Genomic DNA, 26,965 nt, shown 5'->3' with positions numbered 1-26,965 from the left:
CCCTTTCTATGGTTTCCACATCCTTCCTATAGTGAGGCAACCAGAACTGAGCACAGTACTCCAAGTGGGGTCTGACCAGTGTGCTATATAGATGCAATATTACCTCTTGGCTCTTAAACTCAATGCCACGATTGATGAAGGCCAATGCACCGTATGCTTTCTTAACCACAGAGTCAACCTGTGCAGCAGCTTTGAGTGTCCTATGGACTTGGACCGCAAGATCCCTCTGATCCTCCACACTGCCAAGTCTTACCATTAATACTATATTCTGCCATCACATTTAACCTACCAAAATGAACCACCTCCACTTATCTGGGTTGAACTCCATCTGCCACTTCTCAGCCCATTTTGCATCCTATCAATGTCCCACTGTAACCTCTGACTATCCTCCACACTATCCTTTGTGTCATCAGTAAATTTACTAACCCATCCCTCCAATTTTTCATCCGGGTCATTTATAGAAATCATGAAGAGTAGGGGTCCCAGAACAGATCCCTAAGGCATATCGCTGGTGACTGACCTCCACGCAGAATATGACCTGTCTAAAGCTACTGTTTGCCTTCTGTGGGCAAGCCAGTTCTGGATCCACAAAGCAATGTCCCCTTGGATCCCATGCCTCTTTACTTTCCCAATAAGCCTTACCTTGTTAAATACCTTGCTGAAATCCATATACACTACATCTACCTCTCCTGGCTTCTTCCCATTTCTTTTCCAGTTCAGATGAAGGGTCTCAGCTTGAAACCTTAACTGTTCATTCCTCCTGGTAGATGCTGCCTAACTTGAAAAGTTCCTCCAGCATTTTGTGCGTGTTACTGATGTCCAGCAGTTGGAGAATCTCTTGTGCTTATGACAAAGCTGATGTAATTAAAGCTGAGAAAAAGGCATTCATCCCAATTCCCATACTTAACTAAAATCTACCAATCTCAGGTCTTAAGTTTCAGCTGAACCAAAGGCCACAGACATTTTGTTTTGAGGGTATCATGTTTCATGCCCAAACAACACACACAAAATGCTGGAGGAACTCAGCAGGCCAGGTAGCATCTATGGAAAAGAGTACAGTCAACATTTCGGGCCGAGGCCCTTCAGTAGCACTAAAAAAAAATCCGAGTAGATTTTAATGGTGGGGGGAAGGGAGGGAGAAACACGAGGTGATAGGTGAAACCAGGAAGGCGAGAGGTGAAGTAAAGAGCTGGTAAGTCAATTGGTGAAAGAGATGCAGGGCTGGAGAAGGGGGAATCGAATAGGAGAGGACAGAAGTCTATGGAAGAAGGGAGCAGCACCAGAGAGAGGTGATGGCAGGCATGGAGATAAGGTGAGAGAGGGAAAAGGGGTTGGAGAATGGTGAAGCAGGTGGTGGTGGTGGGGGCGGGGGTCAAGGCCATTACTAGAAGTTCAAGAAATCAATATTCATGCCATCAGGTTGGAAGCTACCCAGATGGAATATAAGGTTTTGTTCCTCCGACCTGAGTATGGCTTCATCACAACAGTAGAGGAGACCATGGATTGATATAGCGGAACGGGAATGGGAAGAGGAATTAAAATTGGTGGCCACTGGGAGATCCTGCTTCTTCCTGCGGAAGAATAGGTGCTCAGTGAACCTGTCACCCAATCTACGTTGGGTCTCACCGATGTACAGGAGGCCACACCAGGAGCACCGGACACAGTATATAACCCCAACCAACTCACAGGTGAAGTGTCGCCTCATCTTTTCATGTCCAAATGAGCTTACTCATTTCACCTATAAATTACCCTGCTCCAACTTTAAAACACATAAACACAGGAGATTCCGCAGATGCTGGAAATTGAGAGTAACATAGACAAAATGCTGGAGGAACTCAGCGGGTCAGGCAGCATCTATGGAGAAGGATAAAGAGTCGAAGTTTTGGACTGAGCTCTGATGAAGAGTCCCAGCCTGAATCATTGACTCTTTATTCCTCTCCACAGATGATGCCTAACTTTGCCATGGATGGTCTCAAGCCCGGCTGTGATAGCAGGAGAGTTGGGCATAAGACTCACAGCCCTAACCCATAAAACCTAGAGCTACAGAAATGACAACAGAAGATCCAAATACCTGATCCTTGGGAGAGGTAGGATCTTCACCTAGAAGATGTATAAAGTTGTCTGGTGAAGGCCACAAGTCTGTGTGGATGCTTCAGGGCCAATAAAGATCAGTGAAAGAGCACATAACCTTGAAGCTGACAGCAAGAAGATGCCTACACCTGGGACAACTTGAAAGACTGCTGGCTTGCTGCTGTTGGCGGCCTATGCCCCCGTAAGAGTAATGGGCTTAAATAAGTAATAAATAGATGCTGCCTGACCTGCTGTGTTCCTCCAGCATTTTGTGTGTGCTACCCCAAATTTTATATCCCTTTACTTTGATACAGTAAAGCTGTGAATCAAAAAACTTTACTGTATCAAAGTATTCAAATATTTTAATATATAAAAAGGGGGAAATAAGCAAGGTAATAAAAATGATGCCAATCACAAGCTATGAGTCTTATGCAGGGGAAACCTGAGTGTGGAAGCAGCACAATAATGCTGTCACTGGGGTCCACACATCATCCCAAGGAATGAGGCTCTGCTGAACAGAAGTCACTAACACTGCTTTCAGTATATTGCAGGGTTGCACTGTGAAAATGATAAGTAAGGGAATACAACTTACTTGTAACCAGCTGGTTTTGATAATGTTGGACAGCATCAGCACTGAGCAGCAAGGGATGGTTTGCATTGAAGGGTGGCTGAAGTTCATTCCACTGCGGAGTCCTGCACAGCAGAGGAGAATAAAAACACAGTCGGGAAGAACAATTGCACACAGAGAACAGGAGGAAACTCCACAACAAAGTTGTCAACTTTGAGACGGATATGTATTATCATTATTAAAGAAACTTATAGAGGGTGATGAATCTGTGGAATTCATTGTCACAGACAGCTGCGAAGGCCAAGGCATGAGATAAATTTACAGTGGGGCTTGATAGGTTCTTGATTAGTAAGGGTGTCAAAGGTTATTGGAAGAAGGCAGCAGAATGGGGTTGAAGGGGATAATAAATCAGCTATGATAGAATTGCAAAGCAGACGAACAGCTGAATGACCTAATTCTGCTCCAATATCTTATAGTCTTATTGTCTTAAACCTCAGAGACCTTTCAAATAACCTCCTGCCGATTTTGAGGATATTCAAAGTTTAATTTTAGTCTTGATGAATCTTACCAAATTCACTAACATAGTTTCCTCTCCCACTCTTTCAGTTTGTCTCCATGCTGTTTGCAAATGTCACTCAGCTTTCAGTTGCCAAACACTGTGGAATCACAAGAAGTGTCTGATCTCCTACAGTATTAAATCTACATGACCAATTTATTTTTTGCTTATTACTACACTGGCTATGTGTTTTCTCATATTTTGGTGATGCACAACATAGATACTTCAAGTTTTCAATCTACTGCCTCTTCAGTTTGTGAAGCATCCAGTTAGCATGGTTATTTAGAACATCGAGTAGTATAGTATGATATACCCATGATGTTGTGCTAACCCTTTAACCACTCTAAAATCATTTCAACCAATCCCTTCCACATAGCCCTCCATTTTTCATTCATCCATGTGAAAGTCTCTGTATGTCCTTAATGTATCTGCTCCACCACCAGCCCTGGTAAATTGTTCCAGGCACCCCTACTCTCTGTGTAAAAACAGTACCTCTGACATCCCTGCTATACTTTCCTCCAATCACCTTAAAATTATGCCCCCTCATATTAGCCAGCTCTGTCCTAGGAAAAATTATCTGGCTATCCACTCAATCCATGCCTCTCATCATCTTGTACACCTCCACCAAGTCATGTCTCATCTTCTTTCGTTCCAAAGGGAAAAGCCCTGGCTTGCTCAACCTTCAGGGTCTTGAACCAGTCGTGATAACTTCACTTGTCCCATCCCTGAACCGTTCCCACAACCTAGGGACTCACTTTCAAGAACACTTCATCTCATATTCTCGATATTTATTGCTTTTTTTTTGGTATTTGAACAGTTTGTTGTCTTTTGCACATTGGTTGTTTGTCCGCCCTGTTGGTTGCAGTCTTTCCTTGATTCTATTACGGTTCTTAGATTTACTGAGTGCCTGCAAGAAAATGAATTTCAGGGTTGTATATGGTGTTTTATATCTATATACTTTGTTAATAAATTTACTTTGAACTTCGAACATTACCTCTTGAACTTAATTCCCCAACTAATGAGCCTTCCTAACCACCCTATCAACTTGTGTTGTGAGGGATCTGTGTATTGACAGCAATTTTATAACATTAGGGCCTAGTACCAATGAGTACAGAATTGCTTCTGTATGAAAGAGAAGTATTGTAGAAAAAGTCAGTGGTGATACATTCAAAGCATAATTACATCTTTCATGACCACAAATGTATTTTGGAGGACTAAGTCACTCTTCCTCCTTTAACATTTACTGATCCAGGCGGGAAGGAGAAGCCAAATGTGATCAATTCCCTTTTGCCTTACTTGCTTCAAAACTAAAAAAAAAATTTGTTCAGAGGATGTGCACAATTTTGGCAAGGTCGGAACTTGTTATCCGGCACGAACAGCATCCTGAACTGGGTGGCTCGCTGGACAGTTTCAGAGGATAGCATGAGTCACCTCAGTGCATTTGAGGTCACCCGCAGGCCTGACCAAGGAAGGACGACAGATTTCCTTCTCTAAAGGCAATGGTAAGCTAGATTGGTTTTTTCAATGATCCAGTAGCCTCATGATCACCACTGCCGATGGTACTGAGATGACAAATATACTAGATTATACTTTTAAAGGCAGATGTGATGGGGTGCAGTACTTTGAGAAGATAATGCTCCATCTTATCTTTCTTCTGTACAACACCACTGGTTGCAAAGTGCTTTAGGACAAACTGAGACTGCAGAAATTGCTGTGAAAATTTAAAGACTGTCCTTTCCATTCAATTACCATCTAGCAATTACTTGGAACGGAAGTGAAAAACTAACCATGATTAAAGCAATTTTTAAAAAAGATTTAATTTGGAGGAAAAAAATCAAAATAATATTTGACAATATTTATCTTTCTCTTTTAAAAGCAACCTTTATAAAATCTTCATGTGTGGTATTTGAATTATCCAGTCTCCAGCTCTGGGCCTTGGTAATTTTGGTTGCTTTTTTAAATGTTCTCATTACAGAAGTTTTCATTGCTGGCCTTGTCTAAAGTACATAACTTGAAACAACTGGTCTGTGACAAATGAACTTACGAACTTCAGGACCCATTACATCTTTTAATTGTAACAAAATCACGTGAAAATAACTTAAAGAAAAAACAGAAGTCATGGTGGTGTATGGAATGAATAAATCACAGAAGCAGTAAATTCCCCTTGGCAAAAGCAGTAACCAACTTAGGTAAAGTACTGATGATTATAACTACCACTTGTGCAGTATTGAGAGGGGTTACTGGAAGAGAGGAAGGGTGCCCAATTAGCTTTGTTTCTAAAAATTTCCCATGAAATAAACCTTCAAAGAAAACATGAAAAAGTAGTTTCTGTACAGAAATTACTTTTAGATGGTGCCATGGTAGTGTCGTGGTTAGCTATGACAGCTCAGGGCATCGGAGTTTGGAGTTCAATTCTGACGCTGTCTGTAAGGAATTTGTACGTCCCCCCTCATGAAATGTGTGAGTTTCCTCCAGGTGCTCTGGTTTCCTCCCACATTTCAATGACATACCAGTGGGTAGGTTAATTGGTCATTGTAAATCAGGGGTCCCCAACCTTTTTTGCACCGCGGACCAGTTTAATATTGACAATATTCTTGCGGACCGGCCAGCGGGGGGGGGGGGGGGGGGGGGGGCGGTGGGTGGTGTTCATGTGGGGTTGCCAACTTTTTCACTCCCAAATAAGGGACAAAAGTAGTAGTCAAATACAGGACACTTGTGTTTACCCCAAGAAAGACTACCATGACCATAAAGCCTTGTGCGGGCACCTGTGCGCGCATGCGTGACGTGTGCATACATGACGTGCACATACATGTACGCGCCGATTTTTTTCTACAAATCGGTTTTGGCTTAATCTTCCTGATTCTGTTAAGTGAAACTACACTGTACATACATTATTTCTACTTTATATAGGCTGTGTATTTATCATATCATTCCTGCTTTTACTATATGTTAGTGTTATTTTAGGTTTTATGTGTTATTTGGTATGATTTGGTAGGTTATTTCAAGTTCAACAGTGCGTTACAGGGAATGAGGAAAGGTGCAGCTGACTCATATCGTTTCATATTGCCAAATCATATCTTTTCCTCGCGGCCAGGTCGCATATGCTTTGCAGCCCGGTGGTTGGGGTCCACTGTTGTAAATTATCATGTGGTTAGGCTTGGGTTAAACAGGTGGTTGCTGGTTGATGTAACTAGTTGGGACGGAAGGGTCTATTCTGCACTGTATCTCTAAATAAAATAAACGGTTAATCAGTGTAAAGATAGGTGCACCATTCCCTTCCCAAACCTTGCTCTCTGGTTCTTCCCTCGCTGAGTAATAAAGTGATTGATTGAAAATAGGCCATCCTGAAAGGGCAGTTCTGAAAGGAGCACCAACCATTTCATCAATCCAGGTGTCTCCTTTTTGAGTACTTGCTTTGTTTTAAGATGACTTGTGGGTTTTGGTGTGGTTGTTTTGTCCAGTGCGCAGCGTACAGACTCTGCTACAGGTGCCACACTACTACAGCTCGGAGTCTCACAGTTCAGAGTTCAATTCCGGTGTCCTCTGTAAGCAACTTCGTACATTCGCTCGTTTGTTCCCATGTGCGCATATGGGCTTCCTCCGAATGCTCTGGTTTCCTCCCACAGTCCAAAGATGTACCAGCTAGTAGGTTAATTGGTCATTGTAAATTGTCCTGTGATTAGTCTAGGCTTAAATTGCCCTGCAATGGGCAATATGACTCAGTAGTTTGGACGGCCCTGTTCCGTGCAGTATCTCTAAATAAAAAATATAAATAAATGGAACAGGAAGCTTTCAATGAGACAGATGGCACAGGGTATGCTTCTGCTGCGGTTTTGCTGGGTTCTCAGAGCTCTCCTAAATGCTGTGTTGCGATTTTGAGGGTTCATGGACCAGCAATTGCCTTGAGTAAACTGGAATGTTATTTATTAAAAGGAGGCTTTGAAGGTATCGACAAGTATGACATTCAGACGATAATCTCTCGTCAAATAGAAATTCAGAGTATAGTAGAAGTATTTGGGAACCTCATACAAGAGCTGCAATTAAAACCTCGGTACTGAAGATGTCAACCTACAACAACGTGACAGTGTAGCCGTTATCATAAAGTTTTACAGTGCCAGTGATCTGAGTTCAATTCCTGCTGGTGTCAGCAAAGAGTCAGTATGTTCCCCCATGACTACGTGGGTTTCCTCCTGGTGCTCCAGCTTCCTTCCACATTCCAAAGACATATTGGTTAGGGTTACTAAGTTGTGGGCATGTTATGCTTGCACTGGAAGCATGGCAATAGTTGCGGGCTACCTCCCGTACATCCCTGTACTGTGTTGGTCGTTGATACAAATGGCGCACTTCACTGTACCTTTTGATGTACATGTGACAAATAACACTAACCTCTGTCTATTTTTAAAACTATTTTGAGGATGTTACAGTCTCTACTGCTTTGATGTGCCTGTTGTACACAGTGCAAAACTCTGAAGTAGGCAAAGAGCAGGGATCACTGCTGCCCAATGGACCATGAGCTTAATGGCAGTGTGAGACTTTGATCTTCAAACATTCACGTGGCCACAGATTCTGCTGGTACAATCCGATATATTGGTGGAATTTAACATCCATGTCTGTCTTCTCCCCAGAAATGGGAGGTGGCTTATACTTATTCCTTTGTTCTCAGGAGTGGCAGAGGGGAATCTGACATGTGGTTGACAGGAGAGAGGGTTAGTGTACACCCTTTACTTTGGAGATTTTCAAGTATCAAGGATCAAGAATCAACTTTATTTAGTACATTTCCATGTATTAAGAATTTGCTGTGGAATGTTGGCATGTCACACAACACCATTCAACAATTCTAAGAATAAGGGATTATATGAAAATAAAGCAAGAAGTACGATATGGAATTAAATGTACATAAATACCAGCCTATATTAACAATGTAAACAGCTTTATAAAAAGTGGTTTAAAGTGTTTACAGTACAGTGCAGTGACTGAGGTAATAGATAGAGGGAGGTGGGGGGGGGCTAACTAGAATGGTTGATCAGATAAACTGCCTGGGGGAAGAAACTTTTAAGGTGGCATGAAGGTTTTGTTTTAATAGCTCTATAGCACTTTCCAGAAAGGAGCATTTGGAAATGGCAGTTTGCAGGGTGGGTATCATCCACAACAGTTCTCCTGCCCACTTCTTTTCCCTGGGCACACACACATTCTGCAGTGATGGTGGACTGCAGCGATTACCTTTACTCCTTTGACCTTTTCAATAAAAGATCAAAGGATTTCCATCACACAGTGGAACTATAGCTTGTAGCCAGGAGCTGATGCAATCACTACTGAATAACTAGTAGCCATAGTAGCCATATTACTAGAGGTTTATTGTTCTGTCCAGTCTTGTAACAAACATGGGCTCGACTGCTTCGTATTATGAATGGAAGGGGACACACTCCAACACCAGACAACATCCTCATGTCTGACATGGATGGCAAGATGTCAATGGCTCTGCTTAGGAACTTATCCTGAAAAACTTCTCCAGCAGCGCTCTGTGGCTGAGATGATTGAACCCAAAGATCACAAGCTGCTTTCACTCAGTGAAAAGACATCTTTTAAGGAGGTCAAGATCTCTTGGAACCTTCTCCATAATGGCTAGCTCAAGCATTCTATGACTGATGATCAGAATGAAATGCTTTGAAGATTAATTCTCCCTTGAGGGTTTGTTGTATTCCCTATCATTGCTTTATCATGCTTAATTATCCTTAAGGGAGATTGGATATTAAATATTTTCCCATAGTGGGATAAAGGGAACACATCCAGAGTTCAAATTCCCTGAGGTGAACCGAATAGGCACTTTTGAAGTTGAATTTTACAATAAATGGCAGTCTGAGGTCAAATCGTTAAAGTCTATCAAGGCCCCACATGTGAGGGGTGATTGATAAGTTCATGGCCTAAGGTAGAAGTCAATTTTAGAAAACCTAGCACATTTATTTTTCAACATCGTCCCCTCCTACATTTACACACTTAGTCCAGCCTACGGATCCTTTCTTTGTACAAACTTTTGTAGAAGTCGGCGTCTTGGACCTCCAGAAAGTGGTCCACAGCAGGAGTGATTGATAATTTTGTGGCCTAAGGTAGAAGGAGATGAGTTATACAGCTCTCGTTACATGCACGTGCAATTCAACTCTTTCAGTGATTATGTAGAAAGTTTTAAGTTAATAACTCATCTCCTTCTACCCTAGGCCACGAACTTATCAATCACCTCTGCTGTGGACCACTTTCTGGAGGTCTAAGACGCCGACTTCTACAAAGAAGGGATCCATATGCTCCACGACCGCTGGACTAAGTGTGTAAATGTAGGAGGGGACTGTGTTGAAAAATAACTGTGCAAGGTTTTCTAAAATTGACTCCTTCTACCTTAGGCCACAAACTTATCAATCACCCTTCGTATATCTTATGATCTGAGCTCAATTTGCAGATCTCATGTAGACTCAGTCTAGAAATTCCAGTTAGAATTGGTCTCGTGTTGGCAAGAAGAGAAATCACCCTAGGTTCCCACTCATAATCCTCACCCAGTAAACAAGTAACAAGGAAGGAAAGGAAGGAAGACAGAACATCCACTTATATAATATTTTTCACAATTTCAGATGTCCCAAAGTATGCTACAACCAATCAAATACACTCAGTGGCCACTTTATTATGGACAGGAGTGGAAGCTGGCGTGGTCTTCTGCTGCCGTAATCCATCCACTTCAAGAGCATTCAGAGATGCTCTTCTGCACACCACTGTCATAACGTGTGTTTATATGAGTTACTGTAGCCTTCCTGTCAGCTTGAACCATTCTGGCCATTCTCCTCTGATCTCTCTCATTAATAAAGCATTTTTCTCCACAGAACTGCCGCTCACTGGATGTTTTTTAGTTTTTCGCACCATTCTCTGTAAAATATAGCGACTCTTGTGCATGAAAATCTCATGAGATCAGCAGTTTCTGAGCACTCAAATCCCCCCATCCGCCGCCAACAATCATTCCATGGTCGAAGTCACTTAGATCACATTTCTTCCCCATTCTGATGTTTGGTCTGAACAACAACTAAATCTCCTGGCCATGTCTGCATGCCTTTAAGCACTGAGCTGCTAGATATTTGCACTAACAAGCAGGTATACAGGTGTACCCAATACACTGTGTGTGTATCTGAAGTTTGGTGATTGATAAACTGAAGAAACATGGACTCTGTCGGAACACAACAAGCTCACACAAAGAACAATGTGATAAGGGCCGGCTACTTTGTCATAGTAACACTGGTTGAGGGGCAAATACTGACACACCAGGACACTGGAGATCAAATGTGCTACCATACCCCCACAATTGACATGTATCCTCCTGTTCCTTCTCTGCCTTCATATAAAAAAGTGATTATTTTGAAAACAGCAGAAGGTGCCTGATGTCTTAAAGATACACATTCAATATTTTATGAACTGCATCCAGCAGGTGTCTACAACAGCTGGGACAAATACCTGAGGACATGAATGGAAATAGCTGTGGGCAAATCCCATCGTTTGTCTAGATCCAGCTTATAGGAGCTACTAAACAAGGACAAACTCAAGAAGATAGTACCGTTCCTAATGAGATTTGTTTCACAGTGAATGTCTTGCTACTAAATTATACGAGATCCCAGGTGACTGTAGCTCAGTAATTGCATAGCTAGGATATAATGATCACAAGATGAATATGACTGTCAATGAGATTCAAAGGACTCATCTTATTAAAACACTTTCAAATTTTCATTAGCAGAAAGTGGAAGCTTCGTTGCATCACAGTTTTGTTTATCTAGTAGGGCTCTGATGGTCAAACACTGGATTACAAGCTTATTTACTAATCATGGTTTCCGTTGTCTGTAGCAAATATTATAATTAACCATTCCTCTGGTTCCAAGGCGGTTTTCATATCTTTCTGCAATTCATTCAATCCTCAGCTTACACGGCATCGCTCCCTCTTCTCACTCTCAAAATGGTGAATGGTGCGCAAAAAGTTCTTAATGTCTCAAAGGAGGAACACAATTAAACAGACAGAGTGTGTACAACACACACACGCAAAATGCTGGGGGAACTCAGCAGGTCAGGCAGCATCTGTGGAAATGAATAAATAGTCAGCCCTTCTTCAGGAACTGGAAATAAAGGGGAAGATGCCAGGATAAAAAGGTGGGGGGGGGGTGGGGAAGGAGGATAGCTACAAGGTGATAAGTAAGGCCAGGTGGGTAGGAAAGGCTGGAGAGGAAGAAATCTGATAGAAGAGGAGAGTGGACCATAAGAGAAAGGGAAGTGGGGGGCACCAGGGGGAGGTGATAGGCAGGTGAGAAGAGATAAGAGGCCAAAGTGGGGAAGAGAAGAAGAGAGGAGTGGAAGGAGAAATCAATATTTATGCCCAGACAGAATATAAGGTGTTGCTCCTCCACCCCAAGGGTGGGCTACATTGTGGCACAAGAGGAGGCCATGGAATGACATGTCAGAACAGGAATGGGAGTCGGAATTAAAATGTTTTGTCATTGGGAAGTTCCGCTTTTGAGGGATAGAATAGAACTGCTCTAAATTGAAAATGAAGTGGCTCCCCCAATTTACAATGGGTTTCTCCAATGTACAGGAGGCCGCACCAGGAGCACCAGACAAAATAGATGACGCCGGCAGATTCGTAGATGAAGTGTTGCCTTACCTGGAAGGACTATTTGGGGCCCTGAATGGAGGTGAGGGAGGAGGTCAACGGGCTGGTGTAGCACTTTGGCTGCTTGCAGGGATAAGTGCTGGGATGGAGATCAGTGGGGAGGGATGAATGGACAAGGGAAACATGGAGGGAACGTTCCCTGTGGAAAGCAGAGAGAGGGAAGAAAGTAAAGATATATTTGGTGGTAGGATCCCTTTGGAGATGGCAGATCTGTTCTGCATCCACATGAACTCTGTCCGTCAAAGATATTATAATAAATATGTTCACCACCCAGGACAAAGTAACATAGACAGTCTTTGCTGCATTTTCTGCAGAAAAGGAGAATGGAAAGAAGACAAACAATCAGAAGCTTCTCTTCATCACTTCATACAAAGTAACGTAGATAGTCTTTGCCACATTTTGCGCAGAACAGAAGACACGTCTTCTTCTTATTGCCACCATCTGGGAGGACATACAGGAGCCTGAAGATACACATTCAATCGTTCTGGAACAGCTTCCTTCTCTTCACCATCAGATTTCTGAGCACACAATGAACCCTTAAATACCACCTCACTACTCCTGCACTATTTAGTCATTGCTTTTAAAATATGGTTCTTATTGTAATTTACAGTTTATTTTACATATTGTACTGTACTGATGCTGCAAAACAACAGATTTCACAGCATGTTTCACTGGTAATAAACCTGATTCTGATCTTGAAAATACAAGAATAGTGTGATCTTAAAACTTCAGTCCTGAGTTTAAAAGGCTGTTTGTTTTACCTTTGGTCATACTGAGAAAATCTTCAAGCTTTTACCCAGTTTGGTAATTAATATTTTTCTCCACCAGTCGACCAAGAGTCCACTGGTTACTCTTTGTGTGAAGCTGAACTCGCTGACTTCAATACTAACATACTTTCAAATCTCTTACTAGCTCTTCTTTCAGTTAGTCCTGATGAAGGGTCTCGGCCCGAAACGTCAACTGTACCTATTCCTAGAGATGCTGCCTGGCCTCCTGCGTTCACCAGCAACTTTGATGTGTGATACTTTAATTTCCCATGCGTATAGTCGCGATTAACAATTGCATTTGTGGATACAATAGGGTCTTTTAAGAGACTCTTGGACAGGTACATGGAGCTTAGAAAATTAGAGGGCTATGGGTAACCCTAGGTAATTTCTAAAGCAAGTACATGTTCGGCACAGCACTATGGGCTGAAGGGCCTGTATTGTGCTGTAGGTTTTCTATGTTTCTATGATCAGCTTGTGCAACTTATTCCCTTGGTTCCACCTGTGGAAGCTTCCCTTTGCCAGAGATCCCTCTCCTGCTCACTGATGAGATGCAGGCCTCTTGCTACAGAAGGTGAGAGTTCAATGTTAGCGTCAGCACCACTCCTGACAATCACTTAGGATGTATGGCCGTGACAACGGCCATTTAGCTCCACCACTCCATGCTGGCATTTATAAGACCACAAAATATAGGAGCAGAACTAGACCACTTGGCCTATCAAGTCTTCCTCTACCATTCAATCATATCTGATATTTTTAACTCCATTCTCCTGACTTCTCCCAATTCTCCTTAACCCCTTTACCAACTGATTTGTTTTACCAATCAAGTTACGTTCTACATGAGCAGCCTCCACAAAAGTCATCTAACCCAACCTTCAGATCATTTAAAAAAATACCTTTAATCTTATACCTACCTAATTCTATTTAAAGGTATCTAAGCTATTTGCCTTATTGTGATAGCCAATCTTACATTCTCATCATTCACTGGGGAACAAAAATTCTCTTGAACTCGTACTTTTAATTGACTATTCTCCTTTGTGTGACTAATTTATATTTATGTCCTCCAGAAGTCCCCCGTAAATTATGAAAGGTCTTGGCCTGAAACGTCAACTGTTCGTTACTCTGTTCGTTGCTGCCCGACCTGCTGAGTTCCTCCAGTGTTTTGTATGCGTTGTTCTCCATAAATGGAATCAGCTACTATACCAAACCTATGCTTAATTTTAAAAGCCATCATCATGTCACTCTTTAACCTTTTCCCTTCTGTAAAATAAAACATCTATTCTGTTAAATTTTGCTAACAGAACCTCTCAGTATAGTTTTATCCTTGCAAATATCCTTCCCCCTTTGCCTGGCACCTCTGTCATTTTGTAATCAGTAGGCCGAAATGTTTTCCGTAAGTGCCTTGAGCTGAGTAACTTGTTAGGTGGTTACTATAGCTTTGAAAACATATATTTAGTGCCCACTTTCTTAGGTACACTTGTACACCTGCTCGTTAATGCAAATATCTAATCAACCAATCATGTGGCAGCACTCAATACCTGTACATAAAAACATACAGACATGGAGAACAGCTTCAGTTGTTGCTCAGGCCAAACATCAGAATGGGGAAGAAATGTGATCTAAGTGACTTTGACCATGGAATGATTGTTGGTGCCAGATGGGAGGGTTTGACTACCTCAGGAACTGCTGATCTCTTCAGAATTTTAGCACAATAGTGTCTGGAGTTTACAGGGAAAAATAAAAACATCCAGTGAATGGCAGTTCTGTGGGCGAAAATTCCTTGTTAATGAGAAAGGTCAGGGGAGAATAGCCAGACTGGTTCAAGCTACCAGGAAGGCGACAGTAACTCGAATAACCACACGTTACAACAGTGGTGGGCAGAAGAGCAACTCTGAATGCATAACATGTCAAACCTTGAAGTGGATGGACTACAGCAGCTGAAGATCATGAACATACACTCAGCAAACAGTTTATTGGGTACAAGAGGTATCTGATAAAGTGGCCACTGACTGTGTGTAATAGTCATAGTCATAGTCATACTTTATTGATCCCGGGGGAAATTGGTTTTCGTTACAGTTGCACCATAAATAATTAAATAGTAATAAAACCATAAATAGTTAAATAGTAATATGTAAATTATGCCAGGAAATAAGTCCAGGACCAGCCTATTGGCTCAGGGTGTCTGACCCTCCAAGGGAGGAGTTGTAAAGTTTGATGGACACAGGCAGGAATGACTTCCTATGACGCTCTGTGCTGCATCTCAGTGGAACTGGTAACTGGACCAGTTAAAAATTGGAGTTTTTTCTCTGAAAGATTATAAATTTTTTAATACATTAATGTAACAGTTTTCTGGTCACCATAATTGACAAGAACATTTTATTCCAGATTATTTAAGTAACTGTGGGGAGATTGCTGCTCATATTTAATCAAAACTTTTCATTTAACATTCTAGTAACACTGTCACTAAGCTACCATGAGAATTTTAACATATTGTCCCTGCTGTCCAGCACTCTTCTTCTGGAAGTGAAGCCAGTTCTTTGTCAGTAATTTGTAAGGGGTAATGAGAGAGTAGAGGGTAGGAGAATTGAAAATATATGAGAATAAATCTTCTTAAACTGTGATGCTCATGTAATGATCTGTGAATCTGTACCTTGCCTTGACTTTGCATGAACACCTATTTTTCAAAGCATAACTGGCATCCTTACTCTTTCTATCAGATACCAGACCACTTTACACTTATCTATATTAATCTATCAGCACCACGGCTTTGGGATGAGGAAGAAAACTGGAGAAAGCCCACATGCTGACAGAGAGAACATGCAAACTCCACACAAACAACCCCAGGGGTCGGGATTGAACCTGGTTCGCTGGAACTGCGAAGTAGCAGCTTTACCAGCTGTACCCCACTGCCATCCCTGACCCAACTACCTCTAGAGGAACTCCCACAGAAGTGTCACAATCCGGAGATATGTCTCAGCATTTTTACCTGGCCAGAGACCAGCTGGCTCGAGGAGATGTCAACAGCTCCAGCTGAGTATCATCGCTGATCTTCTGCGCAGTGGTGACCGGCCGTGGCTCAATCGTGTGCTCCACCAGGTTACCGTAGCAACTTATTATGAAGAGGGAGTCCACCACCGACTGCTTTGACTGATCTAAGATCAGAAGAAAATGATTTTGACTTTAACAACAATGTTGCAGTAACTTCAATAAGCAGTGGCAAATAATCAGAGTCTTGCGGCTGAAGTCCAGCCCAAATGGGCATCTGAATTCAGCTGTCCTCTAGTCCCAAAACAGTCATTGGCATACAGTGATTAGGCTGTATGTTTGGCGCTAAAAGATTGGCTGTACTGTTGACAACATACAAAGTAAGCTACTGGATGATTTTATTATTCACTCTGAGTAATCACAGGCAAAGCCCTTCCAACCATTGAGCACATTTACATGGATTCTTGCCACAAGAAAGCAGTATCCACATTTAAGACTCCCACATCCAGGATATACTCTCTTCTTGCTACTAAGGAGGTACAAAAACCTTAGGTCCCACATCATCAGGTTCAGGAACAATTATTATCCTACAACCATCAGGCTTCTGAACTGACCTGGATAACTTCACTCACCTCAACTCTCAACTGATTCCCCAACCAACACTCACTTTCGAGACTTGGGTGATCATGTGTAGGTAACACTAGTTGCATAATGGCCTGGTATGAAAGCACCAAAGCCCAGGAATGGAAAAGCCTACAAAACTTGGTGGATACACCCCAGTCCATCATAGGCAAAGTTTGCCCTACCACTGACCATATTTACAAGGAGCATTACCACAAGAAAGTAGCATCTATCATCAAGGACCCCACCATCCAGGCCATACTCTCTTCTTGCTATTACTGTCAGGCAGGAGGTACAGAAGCCTCTGATCCCACACCATCAGGTACAGGAACAGTTATTATCCTACAACCATAAGGCTCCTGAACCAGCGTGAACTACCACTACTCTGAACACCACCTTGTTATTTGTCTTTTGCGCTATGTATTTATATTTTTAACAATGTAATTTTTATGTCTTGAGCTGTATTTCTGCCATGAAACAGCACATTTCACGACATATGCCTGTGATAATAAACCCGATTCTGATTCTGAATCGGCCATTCTGCTCCTTAAGCCCGCTGACCTTCTACCTCAAAGCACTTTTCCAGCCTATTCCCACACACTTGATTGATTTAACATCCAGAAGTCTACTTATCTCAGTTTTAAATGACTGAGTTTCCACAGCCCTCCTGAGTACAGACTTTCTAAGGTTCATCACTCTCTGAAAGAAGAAATTGCTTTCCTTAAGTCCTAAATGGTAAAATGGCCAGTCATACATTTCTAGATTCCTCAGGCACAGAATAGCTCCTCCCATATTCCCTCCCAAATTTTGCATGTTTTAAGGAGATCATCTTACATTCATTGAAACTCTAAAGAATAACTCTAACTTATTCAATCTCTCCACGTGTGTCAGAATGGCAACCACAAGGACAAGGCCGCTGTTATACAGCACCAAAGAAGGCCTTTCAGCACTGCACCTCACCAGCCAGCACTGTCTACGCTGTCTATTCCCACAATGATTGCATTTTATTTTCCTATCCACTCAGGACATACTGTATTACAGAAAAGCGCCAGAAAAAGGCCAACAATATCATGAAGGATCCCACCCACCCTGTTCATGGACTGTTTTTCCCATTCTCATTAGGGAAGAGTCTACACAGCAGCCATGCCAGGACCACCAGACCCAAACACAGTTACTTCTCCTAAGCCCCAAGGCTGATTAACAGCTCCACCTATTAACCCACCTCACACACTCTCCCACCATCACTACTTTATCACTTCCTGCCAGAGTCACCTTATGTACAGACATTCCCGTACCTACTGTTATTTTATGGACATACAATCAGTCTGTATATATAAGCTAATACTACGTATTTATATTCATTGTGTTTTTTAAATTGTGTTTTTTATGCTGCATCGGATCCAGAGTGACAATCGTTTCGTTCCTACATGTGTACTGAAGAATGACAATAAACAATCTTGAATCTTACTTACAGATGAGGGAAAAGTTACATTGGCCATTTCACCTATCAATCCACATGCCTTGGGGACATGGGGCAAACTGGGGAAGCCAGAAAACCTAAATGGTCACAGGTACAGAACTGAACCTGAAGCACTGAAGCAGAGAGGCAGCAGCTCTATGGATGAATCTTCAGTGCATTCCCCCTGTGGTATGTACTGTATGTTCATGTTTGGAAAAGATGGCTAAAATTGGATACAATACACAAGGTGAATTCTCACCATGGGCCAATATCTGGAGAATAAAGACATACGTAAGGCTCCTTTTCATTGATTACAGCTCTGCCTTTAATACCATCATTCCAAAGAAATTGATTCCTAAGCTCCGGAACCTGGGCCTTAGCACTCAGATCTGCAGCTGGATCTTCAACTTCCTCACAGACAGGACCCACTACCTTACTTTCCATTTTTCTATTTTTTATTTATGATTTATAATTTAAATTTTTAATATTTACTAATTTTTACTATTTTTAATATTTAATATTTGTAATCCAGGGAGCGGGAAGCACAGAATCAAATATGGCTGTGCTGATTGTACTTTCTAGTATCAATTGTTTGGAGACAATAAAGTATAAAGTATCTGCAGAAAGAATGTTGTCTTCTTGTAATCACTGCCAATATTCTATTTGCTTCCTCACCGCCTGTTGCACCTACATTTTTAAGTTGCATTTCTTTTCAAAATCAGTTCATCTCCTTAATCTCATTCTATATCATATTTCCTTAATGAGGAATGAGGGGAGTTACTTAAAAAATGCACAGGGCACTTACCTTTCTCTCGCTTCAGGCCGGTATTGGTGGTTAACCAGGAACGCGATGAAGCAAATGTGGCAGCAACACAGAACTCTCCACCCACAGCCTTGCTTGGGGAAATCTGTGGAACGGACCTAGACTTGCTCTTACTGTAAAACAATAGAAAAGTTTTCATATCATCCCTTTCTGCTCTTCAACCGTCTTCTGGTCACTTGCTCACATGTTCAGTCACTGTTTTAGATTAGAGAAGCCATAAAAACTTTTCATGCTAGAATGTTGAAGTTGGTCACAAAAAGGTCTGAAGTGGTTTTGCATCAATGGCAACACTCTGTAGTAAGGTAATAAGTTTCATTTTAGACAAGACATCACTTCAACAAAGCTAGACAACTGAACAGTGATTTAATCTTAAGTAAGCAAATCAGTTAAATCTCACTGTTGTACAATTGGAAATATCCCTGTTCAAAATGCTCAAGGTTACAAATATTTTCACCAAAAAGCCTAAAAACTGCAGTTGATGGAAATTTTTAGTAGATAAATTATGAAGGTCTTGAACACATGAATATGGACTTTGACAGTTTGTTCAGTCAAAAAACCTGTGGAAATGTAGGGGAAGTTAATTCAGATTTAATTATTTATCACATGTGCATCAAACCATACAGTGAAATACACCATTTGTGTTAACAACCAAAACAACCTAAGGCATTGCTGGGGACAGCCCATAAGTGTCACCACACATTCCAGTGTCAACACAGCATGCCCACCATGCTCGGCAGAACACAACAAGCAACCAAAAAAACAGCAAAATAAGTCACTTCTTCCATCCCCAGACCCTTATAGGACAAGAGAAGAACATTTAGCCCAGAATCACAATGCCAACTCTTTGAAAGAATATCCAATTCATCCCTCTTCCTGTTCTTTCCTTGTTCTATTGAAAATATTTTGTTTCCAAGTACACGTGGAAAGTCACTACTAAGTTCTTTGCACCAGACTACATAGCAATGTATGATCGATAGCATGCAAAATATCACAAGAAAAAATTTAAAAAATGAATATATTTCACTAAGGAAATCAATATCAATCAACTTCTCAAGTGTAGCTCAAAGACACGTACGATCTACTTCAAATATAAGGTTTCTGATTGGCTAATGGGTAACTGCTAGTGCACAAAATGTCCATCTGATCAGTAATCGAATACCAACATTTATCAATAACATGAGTACATAGCAATGCAACTCAGAACTACTTGCCCTGCCTAATTCCTCAAACACTGGTCTATGTTTCTGATACAGTTACAATTTTCAGACATCACATCATGGGATTCTTCAGTCAAATTCATGTCTACTTTTTTCACCTAAACTACATATTGTTCTACATTTTATCCAGACACTGCGTAGCAAGGATTTCCTCCAATATTTTTAGTGGATTTATTAGTGATTATCTTGTACTTACAAACAGTGATTTTGGTTTCCCCTCACAACATAAATCTGTTTCACTATTGTATTGACTTCAATTCTCTTTCAATCTGCCCAGTTTTCTCTCCCAATTTTATTATTCTTTGCTGATATTTTAACTGGTATAATTTTCTCGAGAGCCTCAACATCCATTTCTAACATGCAAAACAAACTCTACAACACACATTCTGTTTGTGGGTTCATCTATCCTTCAACAAGTTTATTCCAAGAGGATCAATGGTCCAATGTAATTGAAACAAAACCATTGCCAATTTTCCCCTCACCATATAAACCATTAGTTACTTTATTTAGAAAGAAACAACCCAAGAGTCTGCCAGTAGTTTCCGTGTTAAAATTGCACACTTGCACCCAACAACAGATCTCCACACCTCATAAATCACAGTACGTTCCAAATGACCTGCACATGACAGGTTTAACCATTGACAATAAAAACAATCATTTTGAGCCACAGGACGGTCAGTGGACTGAGTCCAACCCCAGACGTAGATAGTGAAGTGTTTGATTTAAACTTAAGCAATAAATAAGGCTGGCTAAACCAACATAAGTAAGCCAGACTCTTGAAGGAAATTTGAACAAGGTTGGAGGGTTTACTGCTACAAATAATGTAGTAGCCAAATCTGATATTTAATCCAGGTTGGTTAACATCAGGGATCTGAGACAAGCAAATGCCACTCTTCCACTTTTCAGGATGAATAGATCTCTAATTTGGCCTACAAGTAGATTTTATAACATAATAGACCAGCTGCTCCTAATCTATTCTCCTCCAAAACTCAGACAGTTGAGCTGACAAGTTGCAATTGCACAATGAAGTCTATTCCTCAAAGCCTTTTGCCTTGGTTAGGAGTTCAGCCACCATTCAGTTAGGTCAAACAGCAAGATCCTCTTGTCCTCTTCCTCTGAGGAACAGCAGAACAACAAACAAGAGAAAACCACAGATGCTGGAAATCCAAGCAACACACACAAAAGGCTGGAGGAACTCAGCAGTTTAAGCAGCATCTATGGAACAGAGTAACCAGTTGAAGTTTCAGGCTGAGACCCTTCATCAGGACTGATGAAGAGCAAAACAACCCATCAGGGAGGCTACGTAGCATTCACGCAGGATCACCAGACTCAAAAACAGCTACCTTCACCAAACAGTAAGGCTGATCAACACCTCCACCCACTAACCCACCATTCCACAACCTCCACCACCACTTTATCATTTCCTGTCAGTCATCATATGTACAGGCACTCCTGTGCCTAGCATCACTTCATGTATACATATACAGATACATACATATATACATATGCACATATTATACATATAGGCTATCTTATGTATTAGGTACATAGATAGATAGATAGATAGATATACTTTATTGATTCCGAGGGAAATTGGGTTTCGTTACAGCCGCACCAACCAAGAATAGAGCGTAAATATAGCAATACAAAAACCACAAACAATCAAACAACAAAATGCAAACTATGCCAGATGGAAATAAGTCCAGGACCAGCCTATTGGCTCAGGGTGTCTGACCCTCCACAGGAGGAGCTGCACGTTCAATGGCCACAGGCAAGAACAACCTCCCGTGCCGCCCAGTGTTGTATCTCGTTGGAATATGGCCGAAGTCCAACAGCAAAAAGTTCAATATCCGGTCTACAAACACATCCCTCGATGGTAATATGACCCGGATTGCACCATCCGTTGTTAACCAGAACAGTAAGCACCCAACTCCTTTACGCTTACTGCTCTCAGTGCACATCCGGTCAGCCCGAATGGTCTGGAAGCCGTCCATGGAGAAGTTTTGATCGGGTATGTCCTCGTGCAGCCCCATTCCAGTACAACACATCACACTGCACTCCCGAAATGTTCTCTGACGCCTGGCTAGCGCCGTGAACTCATCCATTTTATTACCCACCGAACTCCTCTTCTCCATAAGTCTCTGTTGTCTTAAATTTATATTTATTGCACTTTTATTATTGTGTTCTTTATCTTATTGTGTGTTTTTTTGCGCTGCATGGATGCTGAGTAACAATTATTTCATTCTCCTTTACACTTGTATTCAGGAAATGACATTACACAATCTTGAATCTTGAATCAACATCACTTGTAAGCATCAGGTAGCCGGATCAACCTGTGGCTCATGCTCATCAAAGGCTTATCGGGTTATGCAGCCTGTGGGAGGTAGATAGTTGTGTGCGGTGCCTTCAGAAGCCATTAAACTGCCAGTAATCATGGAGCTGTAATCTAGACTCAGCGTCAGAAATTTGTGACTACAGGTCACTGGAGTTTCCAAACTTGCATTCGGAGTTTTCAACAAAACTACTGCACGTAGTCCTCACATAGCTGCTTTCTTACTGTACATGTTCACATAGTTTTAAAAGATTTTGTTAAGTAGGAAACAGCAGGAGGAGAAAAAAATGGGTGTTGCAACATTGGCTTTTCATCTCTGGGTTGTGGAATCAAATCCAGCCCTGACTAATGAGATGAAAGCTCCTCCACCGCTGGCTCAAAGTGCTGGGAGTTTGAGCTGTCACAACTCAGTTCTCAGCGGGTGATGTTGCTCAGTACAAAATTGCCCTTAATTTGGTGCCAATTAACACTAACATTGACACAAGAGACGACGGGAGCAGTAACTAGAAAAATGTTATATTGACCCAGCTGTGAGCGTTCCTCAGCAGTAGGGCACCTTGTTGTACCAAAGTGGTTGGAATTTCATCTGCATCTGGACACGCTGAATCTGTTCTGAGAACACTGGGGATCGAGATTGAAACCACTCTATTCTCCAGCACCACCATTTGTCATCCTAATGAGCACTAAACTGCAAAGAAATGGAAGCACACATGCTCCCATCTTGTTGGTATTATTATGGACACTGTATAAACATCACAGTTCACTGTGAAGCAGGGTTGCTAACCGTTTTCACAGGAACAGAGCTAGGCCATTCAGCCCATGAGTTTCATTCAATGAGTAGACAGCTTTCCACGTACCTCGGCTCTGTACCAAAGAAATTAGGCTCAGGCAATGCTATGAAAAGAGCAAAATTGAATTGGCTCATGTATACACAGCACCAATGTTGCAACACTGCCTGAAATAACTGCTGACTTCTATTTCTCAAAATACTCTTGGCTTACAAATATATCACGCTAAGATTTAAGCTGTCATTTACTGCATTTTGTGAGTGAGCATACCTTATTTCCAATGTCCATTTATCTTTCTATCCTTAACTGCTGGACTGCTGGGCCTTCACTTACACAGAATCAGAATCAGGTTTATTAACACCGTTTTATATGGCATGAAATCCGTTGTTTTGGGACAGCAATTCGAAGACATAAACTTATTACTCTACAAAATAAATAAATATTGCAAAAAGAAAAAGGAATAATTCAATCGTGTTCATGGGCTCAATGACCATTCAGAAATCTGATGGTGACATTCGAGCAGAAGAAAAGGTATGTGGTTATGGTCAGTGCTGAGGTAGTTTAAACTAATCCCATCTGCCTGCACGTGGTATATATTTCTCCATTCCCTCATGTTAACTCAATGCCTTACAGCACGAGCGAACACCGATTGGGGTTCAATTCCCACCGTGGTCTGTAAGGAGGACATCAGGGATGTGCTGCATGTGGAGTCTCATGGGGTGGTAGGTAAGGATAGGGAGAACCCAATTCCTGTTATGGCAGCAGGAGAACAGGGCAGAAGTGTGGGTAATGAAGAAGATGCCGGTGAGGGCAGCATTGATTGTGGTGGAAGGGACACCTTCTTCAAAGGAGAACGTGTTTCCCTTTCCATGAATATAGAAACATAGAAAACCTACAGCACAACACAGGCCCTTCGGCCCACAGTGCTGTGCTGAACATGTACTTACCTTAGAAGTTACCTAAGGTTACCCATAGCCCTCTATTTTTCTAAGCTCCATATACCTCTTAAAAGACCCTATCATATCCGCCTCCACCATCATCGCTGGCAGCCCATTCCATGTACTCACCACCCTCTGCATAAAAAAACTTACCCCGACATCTCCTCTGTACCTACTTCCAAGCACCTTAAAACTGTGACCTCTCATGCTAGCTATTTCAGTCCTGGGAAAAAGCCTCTGACTATCCACACGATCAATGCCTCTCATCATCTTATACACCTCTATCAGATCAGCTCTCATCCTCCGCCGGTCCAAGGAGAAAAGGCCGAGTTCACTCAACCTATTCTCATAAGGCATGCTCCCCAATCCAGGCAACATCCTTGTAAATCTACTCTGCACCCTTTCTATAGTTTCCACATCCTTCCTGTAGTGAGGCGACCAGAATTGAGCACAGTATTCCAACTGGGGTCTGACCAGGGTCCTATATAGCTGTAACATTACCTCTCAGCTCTTAAACTGAATCCCTCGGTTGATGAAGGCCAATACACCGTATGCCTTCTTAACCACAGAGTCAACCTGCGCAGCAGCTTTGAGTGTGACAAGGAGTTTTGTCTGTAGGGTGTTTGTACATTCTCCCATGATTGTGTGAGTTTCCTCTGGGTACTTTGATTTCCTCACATTCAATCCCAAAGACATGCGGGTTAGGGTTAGTAAATTGTGGGCTGCATAGCCACACTTGCGGGCTACCCACCACATATCTGGACTGTGTTGTTGTTGATGTAAAAGATGCATTTCACTGTATGTTTTGATGTTTCAATGTGCATGTGACAAAGCTCCCATTGTTTGCTGAATAAAGCGACAAGGGTGGTTAAAGCGTTGAAGCAAGAGCAGAGGGTGAGTGCGGCTGCCTGTCTTTTAACCAGAGAGAGGGAAGCCTGCTGCTGAATCCGGAGAACGTACCAGGTTTTTTTTGCGTTTTGGATGTGGACTTCTTATATGCTGTGCTTTTTCGCCTGATCTTCTCGGGTTCATTTTGTGTGGGGAGGGGGATTTTGTTCCGTTTTTGTTTGTTTTTTTTGCAAGGAGGTGAGATTTTGGGGTTGATGATCGTGCTGCCTTTCTTTTCTTTCTTGGTTTCATGGCTACCTGGAGAATTGATGAATTTCGGAGTAGTATACTTTGATAATAAATGAACCTTGGAAATGAAGCTAATCTTTATAATCTTTATGTCCAGCTGATTGAGCTTATGCTGGCCGGTTTAACGAGCAGAGCGGCGGACACCCCTGCTGAAATCCGGAGGAAAACACACAGAGGATGCAGAGGGGGATCACAAAGGTGAGGAAAGAGGACCGGGTTGAGACAACAGAGACTTATGGAGAAGAGGAGTTCAGTGGGTAATAAAATGGACGAGTTCACGGTGCTAGCCAGGCGTCAGAGAACATTTTGGGAGTGCAGTGTTATGTGTTTCACTGGAACGAGGCTGCACAAGGACATACCCGATCAAATCTTTTCCATGGACGGCTTCCAGACCGTTCGGGCTGACCGGAAGTGCACTGAGAGTGGTAAGCGTAAAGGAGTTGGGTGCTTACTGTTCTGGTTAACAACGGATGGTGCAATCCGGGTCATATTACGATCGAGGAACATGTTTGTAGACCGGATATTGAACTTTTTGCTGTTGGACCCCGGCCATATTCCACCGAGATACAACACTGGGCGTCACAGGAGGTTGTCCCTGTCTGTGGCCATCGAACTTTGCAGCTCCTCCCGTGGAGGGTCAGACACACTGAGCCAATAGACTGGTCCTGGACTTATTTCTATCTGGCATAGTTTGCATTTGTTGTTTGATTGTTTGTGGTTTTTGTATTGCTATATTTATGCTCTATTCTTGGTTGGTGCGGCTGTAACGAAACCTAATTTCCCTCGGGATCAATAAAGTATATCTATCTATGTACCTATCTATGTGCCTGCCTAAATACCTCTTGAACATTGCTATTGTACTACTTCCACCACCTCCCCTGGCAGCCAATCCCAGGCATCTACCACTCTCTGTGTAACAAGTTTGCCTCGCACATCACTTTCAAACTTTTCCCCTCTCACCTTAAAGCTATGCCCTCTAGTATTTCACATCAAAGTTGCTGGTGAACGCAGCAGGTCAGGCAGCATCTCTAGGAAGAGGACTGTACCTCTTCCTAGAGATGCTGCCTGACTTACTGCGTTGACTGTACCTCTTCCTAGAACTTGAATTTCCAGCATCTGCAGAATTCCTCGTGTTTGCCCTCTAGTATTTGACAGATTTCACCCTTGGTAAAAGATTCTCTCTGACTATATACCCTATCTATGCCTCTGATAATTTTATAACCTCTTATTAGGTCTCATTTCATCCTCCGATGACCCAACAAAAACATCGAAGCTTGTCCAATCTCCCCTCTTAGCTAATATTCTTCAATCCAGGCAACATCCTGCTGAGTCTCTTCTGCACCCTCCTCAGAGCCCCCACATCCCCCCGTGATGAAAAATGCACACCATACTCCAAATGTTGCCCAACTAAAGTTTTACGTGTAATGTGAATTCTCAATTTTTACACTGAATGCCATAACTAATGAAGGCAAGCATGAGGTATGCATTCCTTACTACTGTATCCACTTGCATCAAGCTATGGACTTGCACCTCATTTGACCTCCCAAAGTGCAACATCTCAAACTCCATCTGCCATTTTTTTGCCCATGTTTTCAACTGAGCAATATCTTGGACAATCTTCTCGAATATCCACAACGCTGCCAATTTTGTGTTGACTGGAAACTTTGGTCTTTTATGGCCTAACCCATTTTGAAACCAGTCTGACAAGAACCCTTATGACTTCATTTTCTGGATTCGCCTATCATGGGGAACCTTGCTGAATTCTTTACTAAAGTCACATACGCAACACCACTGGCCTACCCCAGTCAATCAAAAAACTCAACCAAATTTGTCATGCCTTAAGACATACCTTTTCCTGACTATCCCTAATAAGTCCACACTTTTCTAAGTGTGAGTAAATACTTACGTATGTATCCTCTCCAATAATTCCCCCATCACTGATGTAAGGCTCACAGGATGATCACAGTTAAGTTCTCCTCATCACTGAGCACATGGCCGAGTGGTTAAGGCATTGGACTAGT

The 26,965-nt window shown here is 42.0% G+C and overlaps 1 protein-coding gene across 3 annotated transcripts in view; it reads right to left on the bottom strand.

The window, feature by feature from the left end:
• The window catches only part of bcas3 (BCAS3 microtubule associated cell migration factor), a 975,956-nt gene that overhangs the window by 440,544 nt on the left and 508,447 nt on the right, over positions 1–26,965 (bottom strand). For all 3 annotated transcript variants that reach the window (XM_072243678.1, XM_072243680.1, XM_072243679.1), the window contains 3 exons: positions 18,515–18,645; positions 15,631–15,796; positions 2,663–2,763 (listed from right to left, as the gene is read on the bottom strand). In XM_072243678.1, the coding sequence (XP_072099779.1) occupies positions 2,663–2,763; positions 15,631–15,796; positions 18,515–18,645 (398 nt within the window). The remainder of the gene's footprint in view (positions 1–2,662; positions 2,764–15,630; positions 15,797–18,514; positions 18,646–26,965) is intronic.

The sequence above is a fragment of the Mobula birostris genome, chromosome 25 (assembly GCF_030028105.1).
Source record: "Mobula birostris isolate sMobBir1 chromosome 25, sMobBir1.hap1, whole genome shotgun sequence".
NCBI classification, from domain to species: Eukaryota; Metazoa; Chordata; class Chondrichthyes; order Myliobatiformes; family Myliobatidae; genus Mobula; species Mobula birostris.
This window is presented reverse-complemented; position numbering and strand designations above follow the sequence as displayed.